Raw genomic sequence first — 13,561 nt, forward strand, 5'->3', positions numbered from 1 at the left:
TAATTATACAGAGGCAGATTGGTATTACTGCCTCAGCCTGAAGTATATAACACTACTTCCTGCTGGCTCTGCTCCTTTCTAGTGCTGTCCTTTTGCTAGAAACAGGGTTGTAACATTTCTCTTTTATTCCTTTGAGTATGCGGAAAACCTTTACAGTACTGTAGCCTTCATGATTTCTTGTTCTGGTACAGCTTTGAGTTACTCTGATTGCTGACACTGTAACTGGAGCAGTGTGAAAAATGATCATAAAAGGTCTTTGCCATAATGCAGTTCATTTCTTACTTCTTTTCCTGTGTGGTGGAAGATAACAGGTGAAGGTAGTGATGTTGTAAGGCAGATAACTCTGCTGGGATCCCTCTTGCAGGAGGCGTTTCTTAGCAGCCCTAATAAAAGTGGAGAGGGGCATTTGCTGTCCCAAACGTGCCCTGACAAAACATCTATTAGAGACAAAAAGATGTAGTGGGGTTTCTCTTCAGAAAGAAAGAAAGAAATAAAGATTTCTGGAGAACGCAGGTTCAGCCACCACCTCAGCTGTGTTTGTACAGCACTTCAAGCCATTGAAGCTGTCTCTGAAAGGGAGAAGTGCTCCCGCCGTGTGCTCTTCCCCTGCCTGAGGTGAGCAGGTTCTGCTTCTTGGTCCCGCAGAGTGCTCAGGTTCTGCCAGGTCAGCGAGCTGTGTGTGCTGGTGCTGGGGGAGCAGCAGCTGGCTGTGGGATGGATAAAACGAGTGGGAGCCTTCAGACCGCAGGCGTAAGGGATCTGTGCTAAGCAGTGTGTGTGAGCACACCTTGAGGGAGCAGGTAGAGAACTGGGGGAGAGAGTGTTCTGCCAGCCTTGAGGCAGCTGTTTAGGCAGCATATTTTGCTAGACATTAGGTTTTGAGAGAAAGCACCTTGTGGCTTCTCTTAGTCTGGAGCAGATGGTTGAGTTGTACCCTCTGTGGCTGGGGCAGGTCTCAGGGCATCACAGAAGGGTGCAAAGATTGATCTTCTGCTGGGGTCATCTAAACATTGCAAAGAATAGAGCCATTAGTGTTAGAAAAGACCACAGTCGTGTAGTTTAACCAGCAGTCCAACCCCTCATACCCACTAACCCACATCCACCCATTCCCCTTTGTCTTACCACTGTCTATCCAAGTAACAAGTTAATTCCCCTCCTTGCAGCCTTCTCTCCTCCAGGCTGAGCAGCCCAGCTTCCTCAGCCTCCTTGATGAAAACACTAAACTCAACCCCCTTTCCGACATTGAAATCTTCATTGTTTTTAATCTATAAAAGGTTAATTATTGTTTATCTTTAGAGTTAAAAAATCACCTCAGTAAGATTTTGTTGGGTTGGTTTGCTTGTCCAGGTTTGCTTTTTAATGGAAAACCATCCAGAATGTGGAAAGTGTGAGCCATTTTGGGGGGTTTTGTAAATCGAGTTTTCACTTTGCTGCTACGTTTATGTGTAAAGGCACAAACTGTTGTTGCAGAAAAGTTGTCACCGCTCTTCTTGTGCATCGTTGCTTGTAAGACCTTCATCATCCAGGAGCACACATTGCTATTTAGAGACTTCCCTTTTCCTTTATGATGTTTTGGCAATTTGAGAAGCCTTGTATTTCCTTAAGGTTGATACTTGGTGTTGTGCTGAAGCCCAGCTCAGTAACACAGACTGCATGTAGATTTGTGGTTCTGCAAAATTCACACAGGAACTAGGAAGGGAATCGAGGCTCCGTTGTTGTCACTGAAACCCCAGCAGTATGGCAATGTGCCCTCGTGGTTTTTCTGTTTAGTGTGGGTTTGTATTTCAAAATGGAGTTGTCATTTATGCAGGTGAAAGAGCAGCTGCTCAGAAGCAGTGCTTGAATCCTTCACCTTGTCTGCTACGCAGCAGTCAGTGCACAGGGGCTCAAAGGAGAGTAATGGGGGAATTCTCTGCTGAACTGCAGCGATGAATGAGAGTGAAGCTGCTTGTGGGCAGTCAGCAGTGTGTCACCGGGACCTTCTCAGAACATGAGCTCTGATCAGTTTTGTGTAAGAGCTGGTTGTGCTCTCTGTGCTGGTGCATTTATTGTCAATGCAGGATATTAATCCAGTGCGAGAGTAGGTGCAAGGGGAACAGAAATGTTTGTGAGGCTCTGCAGGAAGCCTCTGGATGGTGTTGTGTGCTGAGTTTGTTCTGTGTGCACATTGTTTCCTTCCCATTGAGCAGTTACAGTAACTTGGCAGCAGGAGATGCACTTCCCAGCTCCTCTTGTACAGCTGCTCACTGGGTCCTCCCTTGCTGCTGTGGTATGTCTGTGCAGTGATAGGTGTGTGGAGGAGCACATCTCAAGGCCTGGGTAGGCTGCGTTGGTGTGTGTAATGAAACGTGTTGAGAGCCTGAGCTGACAAGCCCTGTGGGGTCTTACAGAAACAAGAAAGCAAATGTAACTGCATCTCTGTATTTTGTCAGTGTTCGGTGTGGAGTCTCTGCTTTAGAAATGTGCTCACAAAGGTTTTCTTGTATTTCTATAACCACTTCACTGCAAAATATTTGCTTGGAAAATAGATGTTTACTCGTGTGTATGTGTTTGGGAGGTTTTTGTACTCTTTGAAACTAGTAGGAATTGCATACACGCAATTCAGTGGAACATCCTGCTTGGAGGGTAAAAATAATCTTTCTGTTTCACCTCATGTAAGTTGCTCACCTCATGCTTTGTATTCCTGTGGCTCTCACTTGAGAAGTGCTTGCTGTGGGCAGGTGGGTGAGCACCAGCCCTGGTTTTCCAGGGGATGCTGCAGGCTGGGCCCTGCAGTGCCTGCGTCTGTGTGGCTCTGCTGGCACCTCGCTTGTCCCTGTGCAGCTGGGCTGTCCTGGCTCTCAACCCAAAATGATGCATCTGTGCTGGATGTAAGCAATGGTGCAGGTCTGTGATGTATATCGGAGTGTACTTCTTTTAAAGAGTAGAAAACCCTTTTTTCCCCCTTCTTTTTTTTTTTTTTTTTTTTTTTTCCCCTTCATTTCTCAAGCTGGGAATGAAACATGTCAAAAATGGGAGCGTTCATCTGTAATCCAGAAGTCCTGCTCCAGATAGTTATCTGATTTAGAAATAGTTTTAAATATATATTTGGAGAGTGTTCAGAATAGCTTTTGCATTACAGAGATTTCCTCTTTCATAGTCTGCTGAGAGTACATCTTCCCAGCAGAGCAGCTTTCCCACTTGTCCTTGGAGCAGTTCACTTCCAGTTTTGAATTGCTTAATTACAAATTGTAAGTATTTGATGCAGCTTTGATTGGCCTGCAGCTTTCCATCGGAGGATCTGAGAAGGCTTTGAAAACACTGAGCTTTCCCTTTCTGGAAAGTTTATATCTGTGAGAGCTCAGGAGGAATTTAAAGTACTCAGGAATCTTCAGTGGAAACGTTTGAAATCAAAGTCCAGTTAAGTGTTTGTCTTCTTTTGTTGGTTTAACCATGACACCACTCAGGTCTGTCATATAGTTAGGAGAAGGAATGTATCCAGGAATAGGTAATAGCAAAATGGGCTTCTAGGTACTTCGCACTGAATATGGATCTTCTCCAGTTGGTGTCACAGCCAGGCTTTGGGTAGCTGGTAAGGATTTCTGCATTACATCCTCTCTTGCAGATCTGTGCAGAGATATTGATTGTAGCCTTTGGTAAATTCATACAAGGTTATTGATTGATCCTGCATTGAAATGCAGGTTATGCTTACCTACAGTTCAAGTGGGTGCCTTAATTAAAAACTGAGCAGGGAAGAAAGCAATAAGAGTCTGAAACTGTTGACTCTCATTTGTCTGCAATCCCCAGAAATTGATGGAAGCTCTTTAAGCTAATGTGAGCTGTTGATTAGGCAAAGCATTAACAATAATATTTTTTCCCTTCTTATTAACAGTTGCTTGCAGTGGAGAACTTGAACAGCACACAGAGAGACGGGGTGTCATCTATAGTCCTTCCTGGCCACGAAACTATCCTCCAGCAGTAAACTGCAGCTGGTACATTCAAGGAGACCGTGGAGACATGATAACAATTAGGTATGGTTTGTGATGTCCTGTGTTGCTTAGCTGAAATGGAGCTGTATGTTTTGATCTGATATAACAATATCAAACTATTTGCCAGAGCAACCAAGCGATTGAAGGGATGGGCAGTAAACTTGGTCAAACTGGAGCATGCGTTGCAGGTTGGGCACCTGCATTTTAGAACTGTTCTGCTATTCTGTTTCTGTATGTTACTTCTGGCTTCCATGTCGATATATGCAAGTCATTTGCAGTCTGTTAATATTTTTGTCTTCATAATACCTGCGAGATTTCATCTACCTCTGATAGATGATGAGGTGGGAAGCAGTGATATATTTACTCAAATGGTTTCCTTTCTCATTATTGCCTATAAGGAGGAACAGATGAATACTATAGAATCTGGAGCAGCCTCAGTAGGATAATTAGGTTTCTTGGAGCAAAAGTGGCTTTTTCTGTAATGTCCTGAAATGTTGCTATACTTAATGAACAGATAAAGATAATTGTTTCTTAATGATGCTTGTTAACAAAAAGATGAATGCTTTTTTGTATAACTTTTATTTCTAACAGAATTAAATAATAATTGAAATTTGTTGCACAATTTCAGGTAGTAAAAACTAGAATATATTACACATGGTTCATTAAGGATTTTTAGCCTATAATATCAGCTTAGTGTAAATTTGATTAATTTCTCTTGAATAATTGTAGTATCCTTCCCAATCCAAGAAAAAAAAAAAGAAAAAAGCAAACCTGGGAATGGTTTTTTGTTTGGTTTTTTAGCACTGTTGTATTTGACACCATCTGCTCATTCTTTGCTCAGCTGCTTAAAAGGAGTGCAAACCTCTTCAGCTGCAGATGCTCAGCAATTAAAAACAAATCTGCCACAGATGGAATAATAGGAGGGCTCCACCATCCCTAGTTCAAAATGGGATCTACTCATCAAAAGTAAGGAAGTAGATACCTGCCAACATTTGAGCACCATAAATAGAAACATGCTTTTCAACCCCATTAAATTGTTTTGGACTTGGGAGAATTTGTTTCAAAGCAGAGATTGTTGGAAGCTCTGAGAAAGCATATAAATGAGACACAGGACTTGGCTCCGGAGAATAGTGCTGCAGTTTATGCTCTGAAAATGTCTCAGAGCTCCAAGTTAGAATTAGGATCCTCTTTAGCAGGTATGAATGTAATCGAGGGTAAAGAATTGAAGGAAACTGGGATGAGGAAACCAGTAATAGTGTGTACACAGCTTGAATGTGTCCATTAGCAATAGTTTTGAAAGATTTCTTTCTAATGGGTTTGTTTTCTGTCACTGGATACAAAGCCATATCCTGCTCTCATCTGCACATGCAAACAATGGGAGCTGTGTGTTTACATCCTAGGGAGTAGTTTGCCTTGTGGGTAGCGACGTGTTGTAGTGCTACGTTTCTGACTATAAATGTCCTTGGAGTGATTCACTACAGTGTAGGAAATGCAAAATGTTACAGCATCTGAGGGTTTCTTTAGAAGACTGTAGCCCTGTTAATGCCAAAGATATAAAAGCAGCAGCTGACTTTGCCTGTCGTGCCAGCCCAGGAAAATGGAAAACAGGGTTCAAATTAAAACGTTTTTTCCTCCTAGCAGTGGGGTGTGCTCCTTGTCCACGCTGTGTGCTGACAGGGGCATAGGAAATATTCCTAGGAAAAAAAAGTAATTCTTAGGACGAGTTCTAATTTTTAACAGGTTTAGAAAACAAAACAAAAAACACCACCTCCTTTGTGTTATGTCATTCTGAAAGCGTTTGCCTTGATCTTGGATTCTCACTAATGGTATGACAGCAGTGTTATATAAGTAGCATATTTGGGATACAGCAGGAGTCACTGAGGGATAAAATTGCAACTGAAAGTGGTTTTGATTTCTAAAACGTGCAGTCGGTCATTTTTTTAATAAACCCATTATTCAACAGCTTTTAATAGAACAGTGCAGGGATCTACATGTGGGTGTGATGTGCTGTTTCCTGTGGAAGTGTCGTTTAGAAGCTTAGTTTTGGTATCTACCTTTCATGTTGGTGTTGATTATCTTCATATCCTCACATTTCCACACTTACAGTTTTGCTCTGTAGTTTACTTGTTAGAAATCCTTGGGAGGATCTTTGCAAGAATGGGAACTTATGTTTTTCTTGCTTTTTAATTATGCACATTTCAGTCCTTTCATTCAAGTTTTTGTTTCTGATAGAATCGTGCTGTTGCGACCTGGGGTCACGTGTGTAGCCACTGTTTTCCAGGGTTATGTTGTGTCACTTGATATTCAGATAATTAGAGTTGTTTTGGAAACTTTCTTTTTCCTGTCTGAGTTTCTCTCTGTTTAGGTCTTGTTTTCACAGGAGACAACGTGTAAGTCCTGGAAGATCAGGGAGATGTCAAACCCTTTAACTGCTTTTTTGCACCATCCTTAACAGGCTGCATTTGTTTGTTTCCACCAGTCTGAGGAAAAGTTAAAGGTTCTTTATCAGTTGCTGTTATCTGGTTGTTGTAATTAGCTCTGATGTGGGGGCCCTATAAATAATTGCATTTTATTATAGGAGTTAATGAGGCTGAGAGTAAAATGTTTTCTGTGTTCAGAATTCAAGATACAAGTGTTGAGAAATGATTTACATAGTGACCCTCTCAAGTTCTGCATTAATTAAGGAGGCTTTGCTGGCTTTCACTTCAGTGATGTGTGTCATTGCTTTGGGGAAAAAAACATTGAGGTGCCAACTGAGATGGAGATTGAGTAAAGCTGAGGTGTGTTTGTGTCAAGGCTTGCTGGTATGTATTTATGTGACAAATTGAAGGGCCCATTTGATGCTGTGATTACTGAACTCAGTGATTCAGAATTTGATATTAATTGGAAAAACTCATAGTAGCCATGTATTTAATTAAGTTTGTTGTGCTTTTGAAAAACCAGCCGTATCTGCTGCCTAAGGTTGCAGGGTTGGTGCTTGGAAGTGGGGAGCAGAATAGGATAGAACCAGACTCCAGGTCCTTGTGCTCCAGTGGGTAAACAGGAGTTTTTAATGAGCCAATTAAGTCATCAGTTGTTCACAATCTGCACTTGCTGTGAGAGGCTGGCAAATAGAAGTAACTTCTCTTGCTTAATTGGCCGCTCTGATGTATTTTGGGACTGTGCTCTACTAATTTACCCATAATATTTATTCTCCAAATTTAATGACTTAGGAGGGCCAAGTTGGGCATTTTTAATATTCTTACTTTCATTCAGGTTTTACATCTGCTGGGTCTCAAGCATTTAACTATTCTCATTCACACTCATCATCATCCCATGTTTATCTTTTTACATTAAGAATGCTTTTCCCAGCTTTGATCTGTATCTGCTTGTGCTTAAATTACGTAGAGGGTTGTAAGGAATTCCCCCCATTATTCATACAAGTGCTTTTTTTTTTCCTCTAGTGGCTTCTGCTCTTTCTGGTGCAGATGCCAAAAATCTCTTCTAAGGATTAATTTTGCAGGTAGTTAGTTTTGTTTTGTTTTTTCTTAATTAGAGTGTAAATGAGTATTTATGGTAAGTTGGTTTAGTGAAGTTCCATCCAAAAATTTACAAGTATGTAACAGTTGGTAGGTGTAGGTTGCTGTTGCTTCGTTTGAGTAATGTTACAGGCTAGATCTGATCACAACCCATCCCGTAATTCCCTGCAAATTCACAGAGTCCTGCTCAGTGTGGGAGGTACCTGTTTCTAATAACATACCTTTAAAGAAAAATGAGATGATTCTACCTGTTACTGCAGTATTCCATAAAAGCAGACTGTGCTACATTTGTCCGTTCCCACTGAGTTGTTCTGATACTTGGGATTTGAATGCTCCCAATGTCAAATAGATTATTATTGTACTTTTTTATGCTATTATTATTTAAAAGGAATTAGCAGCAGAAGGGATGTTCTCTCTTACTTACACTCGATACCATCAATCACTCAACTGCTGGGCTGATCCTTTTGGCACAGAAATTTGTATTCCGGCTTGAGGAAGTTGAAGTGAATGAGTAAACGTCCCCATGCTCTATTTTGTGGGTAGCAGGATTGAATTATTCTTCAGAAGACTACAACAGCAACACTAGATCTGATTACAGATGATGAAAGAAGTGAAGTAGCAGAGGTTGAATGCCCTATTCAGAACTCCTAGGTAAAATAAATCAGTCAGCTATTTAATGTCAGATCAATATGGCAGAATCTTTTTGCACAAAACCTCATTGCAAATGGATTGTTTTGAAATTGAAAGCCAGTTTTCTGTATTTCTATATGCACGCGTGTTGCTTCATATTTTGTTGTGAGTTTTTTCTTGTGAGGTTGACTGACAGTCCATTCAAACACATGGTATTTTTGTTCTTAAGTGAAATCACCATTGATTTAGATAGAACAAAATTTGCTTCTATTGACAGTGTAATGTAAAAGGGTGCTTGTGGAGAGCTGTTGTGGAGTAACAATGCCTTAATCAAAGCAAAATTTGTTTCAATTATACTCTGCATGAAATAGAATGTAATTGTTTTGACTTTGCTTTTGTCCTCAGAAAGAATTTTATAATTGCTATGGCATCTACTGTATTTAAAACTTTACACCAAAACTAGAACGCTTACATTTCAGAGGAATTGTGTTTATTCAGTGATGTTTCAGACTTTGAGGCACCAGCATGCAATTGAGGTACTTCTTGCCTCTCAGAAAACAGGGAGTTTGTTTTTGACAATGTTTTTTATCTCCCTTTTCTCAATACTGAGGCAGTTGCTTCAGTAGCTCATGCATCGCAGTGAGGCATTGCATGTTGGTGTTCTCAAGGAGGCTGTTAAATCTGCTACCCTCTGTCATGTATATCATGTATATCCTGCTTCACCACTCGTGTACTTGGATGGCTTTGAGCCTAATGCTTGCATTTCTGGGTGGAGAAGTGTGGGATTCTGTTCTGAATCTCAGATCCACAGCCAGTACTCAGGAAAATCAGTTATCCTCCATAGGTTTCTGCTTTAAAAGGTGGGACTAAAGTTTCTTCTTCATTCTCATCTCTTCCTCGCTCTTTATTAGCTGTGCACATGTGCAAATAGAGGTAACTATTGGTAATTATCTACAAATACAGGGTAGATTGCTCATTTGCAGAAGTTTGTAAACCAAGCGTGAGTGTAGTGGGGAAAATGAGTGACCTTTGAGACTTGGCTGCAGTGCTGGAGCTGGCAGGGAAGAACAAATTGCTCAGCTCTGTAAGATTGTTCCTGGTACATCTAAAGTCTCCACAGAAGTGAGTTAAAAGATGTAGTGAATGTTCTCATTTGTTTCACTTAAGCATGTTTTTTTCTGGTTGTTTCCCCCTTCTCCACTCCCAAATTCCGAGCTTCCATTATTTGATTTAGTGACTGTTCCCTTCCATTCCCTTCCATTACAAATGATGTTGGGCAAATAGCTATTTCCAACGATTACAATAAAAAATTCTTTGTGACAGGAAAACACTACAAATAATATTCCAAGTAGGTGATAGAAACTATTCTTGGTGTGTGACAGCTGAGAAAAAGAAAGTGAAACCAACGTGGTAGCTCAGTAGTGCTATCTCAGATCTTAAACACCAGACTTTCCGTGGGTGCTGGCAGTTTCGTAGCTGCTTCATGTAACTCCTTTTCATGCTGAAGTGCCTCTTTGTACACTTGGTCATTAAGAAGGTGTTACAGAACGTCTGGGTCAGAAATTCTTCTCATGGTTGAATGCTTAAGTGAATCCGAAGTCAGAATAAAAAACGTAAGATTCCCTTGCAAAATATGCTGTTTTCTAAAGCTTGGTGAGATTGCTTAAATAGCAAAGAACTGGGTACTGTGGAAGATTTCTTCCTAGCTGGGATGATACATGGAGTATAATAGGAGAAAAAGAGTTAGAAAAGAGGAGGGATGTGTGTCCAACAAGCTGCTGGACATACTTTAATTTCTATTTTAATTTAACATTTTCAGGGCTCTCTTATTCTTCATTCTCTTTTTGAAAACTCTGCAAAAAACAATGTTTCAAGTCAATGCATTTAGCAGAATTCTGGGCTGTGTGTAGGCTTGAGCTGCCTCTAAAATGAATTGGCTGATTTACAAAGTTCACCTTCAAAGGGCGAGATCTGGCAGGATTTTACAGCTTTTGTAAATGTGCCTCGGTGTCAGAAAATTATCTTCCATTTATCTTTTTCAAATAGTTCTTCCTGTTTGTTTCTGAGAAGTCCTTTGTGGAAGGAGGTTCCTATTTTATAGCAGCTTTTCAGTCTCTCTGACTTTACTGTTCAGGTGTTTGTGTGGAGTATGCACAGACTGTTACCAAGTTAATTGTGTGTAGCTTAGGTATGTTGAAGAAGAATACAATACAGTTCTAAGTGTCCTGAACAATGTGCCCTTTTACAGCGAGGAGTACAAAGCTGTTGTTACTGCAGGTTACTGAATACAAATACAATCTGTTTATTAGAGTGTGAGCAAACACCCAATATGGTTCCTGAGCTCCAAGTTAGGGAGTATTATATGGCTGTGTTCAGTAAACAGTTGGAACACCTCTTTGCACTGGGTGAAATGCTAGGAATAGCTATTGGCATGAGAGCTGGATGTTGGATGGTAAAAGGTTATAGTCTCATATGCTCTGGATTTGCATTCTCAGAAGGGGAATGTGTTGTTCTTTGAACTAAAAAGTCATACAGTTAAAGCGACTTTATGTTCCATTTCCTTTCTTGCTGTTCTCATCTTGTTCTCTCCCTGTTTATCACCAGCTTGAAAAATTGATTTTTGTCTTGTTTCTTTGTCCCTTTAGGGTTCTTTGTATTGTTTCCTATTGTTCTTATTCCAATACAATAGTTTCCAGTCTCATTCCATCTCTTAGTAGCTTCTAAGGTTGGAAAAGATTGTTGAAATAATTTATTATGTTTCCCTGTAATGTTTTTTGCTATTTTTTCTTTTACTCAGATCTGTGTTTTAGGAAGTAGTTTTGCTTATGGGCTGTGAATAAGAGATGCGTTCTTTCAGCTTTTGGAGCTACTTGGAGGCTGTTTGTGCCAGTGAGACGGGTGCTTTTCCAAATTGGGAGAATTTGAGTGCTATGTTTCTGTGTGCTGAAGATACTGGAGATGTTTCATTATCTTTGAATGTGATCTCTTTATGTCAGCACTGCTTGTGAAGAAACCGAACTGCTACAATCTGTTTTTTCACTGTTTGACTGTTCCAGATAAATATCTTTTGTTGCTTGTGTTTTCTTTTGTTGCTAACAGTTTTAAGAACTTTGATTTGGAAGAATCTCAGAAATGTGCAGTAGATTGGCTGATGATTGGCCCGTCTTCCAAGAGAGAGGAGTATAAAGTGTGTGGATCTTCCATACCTCCGTCTTTCATCTCTGCAAGGGATCACGTTTGGATATTTTTTCACTCAGATGCATCAAGCTCAGGACAGTCTCAGGGATTTCGCCTTTCTTATATTAGAGGTAAAACCTTACAGTTTTGTTGGCTTTGCTTAAGCACTCTACTAAACTTGAAGACATGAGTATTATTTGTTGATGAGAGTCTCAGGGCCAGTCTTGGTTATTAAGGTGTTAGCGTTGTAACGCTGATACTTTTTCCAGTTGGCTTCTTACTGGTTTTCTTGAAGTATACTGGTCTGACCTACTGACTTGTGACACGCAGATAGGGAAGATATTAAAATGTGACATTGGATGGTTACAGAAATTTTGATATTGATTTTTTTCTGCTTGTCTTCTTTCACAGGAAAGATGGGTCAGGCTGCATGCCAGTCAGATGAATTCCACTGTGCAAATGGAAAGTGTATTCCCAGTACTTGGAAATGTAATTCCATGGATGAGTGTGGGGATAACTCAGATGAGAGAAACTGCACTGTCCCTCCAACAGAGCCTCCATCCAGCATCTGTCCCTCAGGAACATTCCAGTGCAGCGTAGCCCGCTCCACCAAGTGCTTAATGAACGAGCTGAGATGTAATTCAGTTAAAGACTGCAGTGATGGTTCAGACGAAGATAATTGTCCTGATCTTTCCTGTGGCAAAAAGCTGGGTAATTTTTATGGATCTTTTGCTTCCCCAGACTTATTCCGTGCTGATCACAGCAAATCAGACCTTCGTTGCACGTGGTACGTGGATACACAAGATAATCGACATGTTCTGTTGCAGCTTGATTTGCAGTTAGGCTACAATGACTACGTAAAGGTGTATGATGGCATTGAAGAGAGAGGCGATAAATTACTGCAAACGTTTTCGTTTCACAACAATAGGCATCCGGTGAGCGTGGAGTCATCAAAGGGCCAGCTCACGGTCTCATATCATGCTCGCTCAAAGAGCACCGGCCATGGGTTCAATGCAACCTACCAGGTGAAAGGCTATTGTCTTCCTTGGGAACACCCCTGTGGAAGTGACGAGGAGTGTTTCACGGATAAGCAACATTGTGATGGCTGGTGGCACTGTCCAAACGGCAAGGATGAGGAGAACTGTCCGGCTTGCCAGAAGAATGAATATCCATGTGAAGGAAATAGTGGGCTTTGCTACTCAATACTTGACCGCTGCAATAACCAAAAGAACTGCCCAGATGGCTCAGATGAAAAAAACTGCTTCACTTGCCAGCCAGGGAACTTCCATTGTGGCACGAATCTGTGTATCTTTGAGACTTGGCGCTGTGATGGCCAGGAAGACTGCCAGGATGGAAGCGATGAGCATAACTGCCTGGTGATCGTACCCAGGAAGGTCATCACAGCTGCTCTGATTGGGAGTCTCGTGTGTGGCCTGTTGCTGGTGATTGCTCTGGGTTGTGCGTTTAAATTATATTCTCTGAGGACTAGAGAATACAGGTACATAAAAACATCTTGGTTTTATGATTCTTTAATAACTGACTGCGTATTTCTTTGTTCAGAGGAGAAAAAAAAGTAAATTGTTAGCCAGAGAATTGAGAAAATACTGTGTAATGTGTTACATAGAACTTACTGCATTTAGGCTTAGAGAAGAGTAGTCAGGATGTTCAGAAGTAGGGAAAATGTCATCTCTCCTATGATCTATGGAAAATACACATCTATTGTGTAGCCTGGCAGAGCCTGAATGTAACAGATACCAAGACTACTTTGAGAAATTTCCTTTCTTTGTGTGTGCTTTGTATGTTTGTGCAACTGTGGTTGTGCCCTTTTGGAGAGAGTCAGAAGGGACTTCCTGGTGCCTGTCCCTTGTCATATGCACCAGTTTTGTGTCATGTTGCTGACACTTATGTTTAGGGCACGGTGTGCTTTGTTTTCTCCTGATAACTCCAGGAGTTGGAACAAAAGCTGACATGCTGTGCTGGGAAGCCCTGTGCCTTGGTTCTGGCAGGGCAGCTGTAGGACCTGCCCTTGGTGTGTGCTTGTTGTGGTGTTTCATGTTATATTATCCAAAAATAAGCAGAATAAATTAATGCCTTTATTGGCGTAAGTTGTCCTGTTGGAAAACGTTCATTTACTACGGAGTCCAAACTGAGACTGTGTTTGCTGATTTGATTCACTGTTACTATTGTGCCTTTTGTTAGTTTTAGTGTCCTGATAAGGTTTTTCACAGAGCTCTGGTACAGATTTGCCTTTTTGCTGCTAGTTTGAAG

At 40.9% G+C, this 13,561-nt stretch overlaps 1 protein-coding gene across 2 annotated transcripts in view; it reads left to right on the plus strand.

The window, feature by feature from the left end:
- LRP3 (LDL receptor related protein 3) overlaps window positions 1–13,561 on the plus strand; it is a 28,424-nt gene that overhangs the window by 9,445 nt on the left and 5,418 nt on the right. For both annotated transcript variants that reach the window (XM_032447154.1, XM_015873934.2), the window contains 3 exons: window positions 3,872–4,010; window positions 11,216–11,424; window positions 11,705–12,791. In XM_032447154.1, the coding sequence (XP_032303045.1) occupies window positions 3,997–4,010; window positions 11,216–11,424; window positions 11,705–12,791 (1,310 nt within the window). In that variant the 5' untranslated portion in view covers window positions 3,872–3,996. The remainder of the gene's footprint in view (window positions 1–3,871; window positions 4,011–11,215; window positions 11,425–11,704; window positions 12,792–13,561) is intronic.

Source organism: Coturnix japonica, chromosome 11 (genome assembly GCF_001577835.2).
Source record: "Coturnix japonica isolate 7356 chromosome 11, Coturnix japonica 2.1, whole genome shotgun sequence".
Lineage (NCBI taxonomy): Eukaryota > Metazoa > Chordata > Aves > Galliformes > Phasianidae > Coturnix > Coturnix japonica.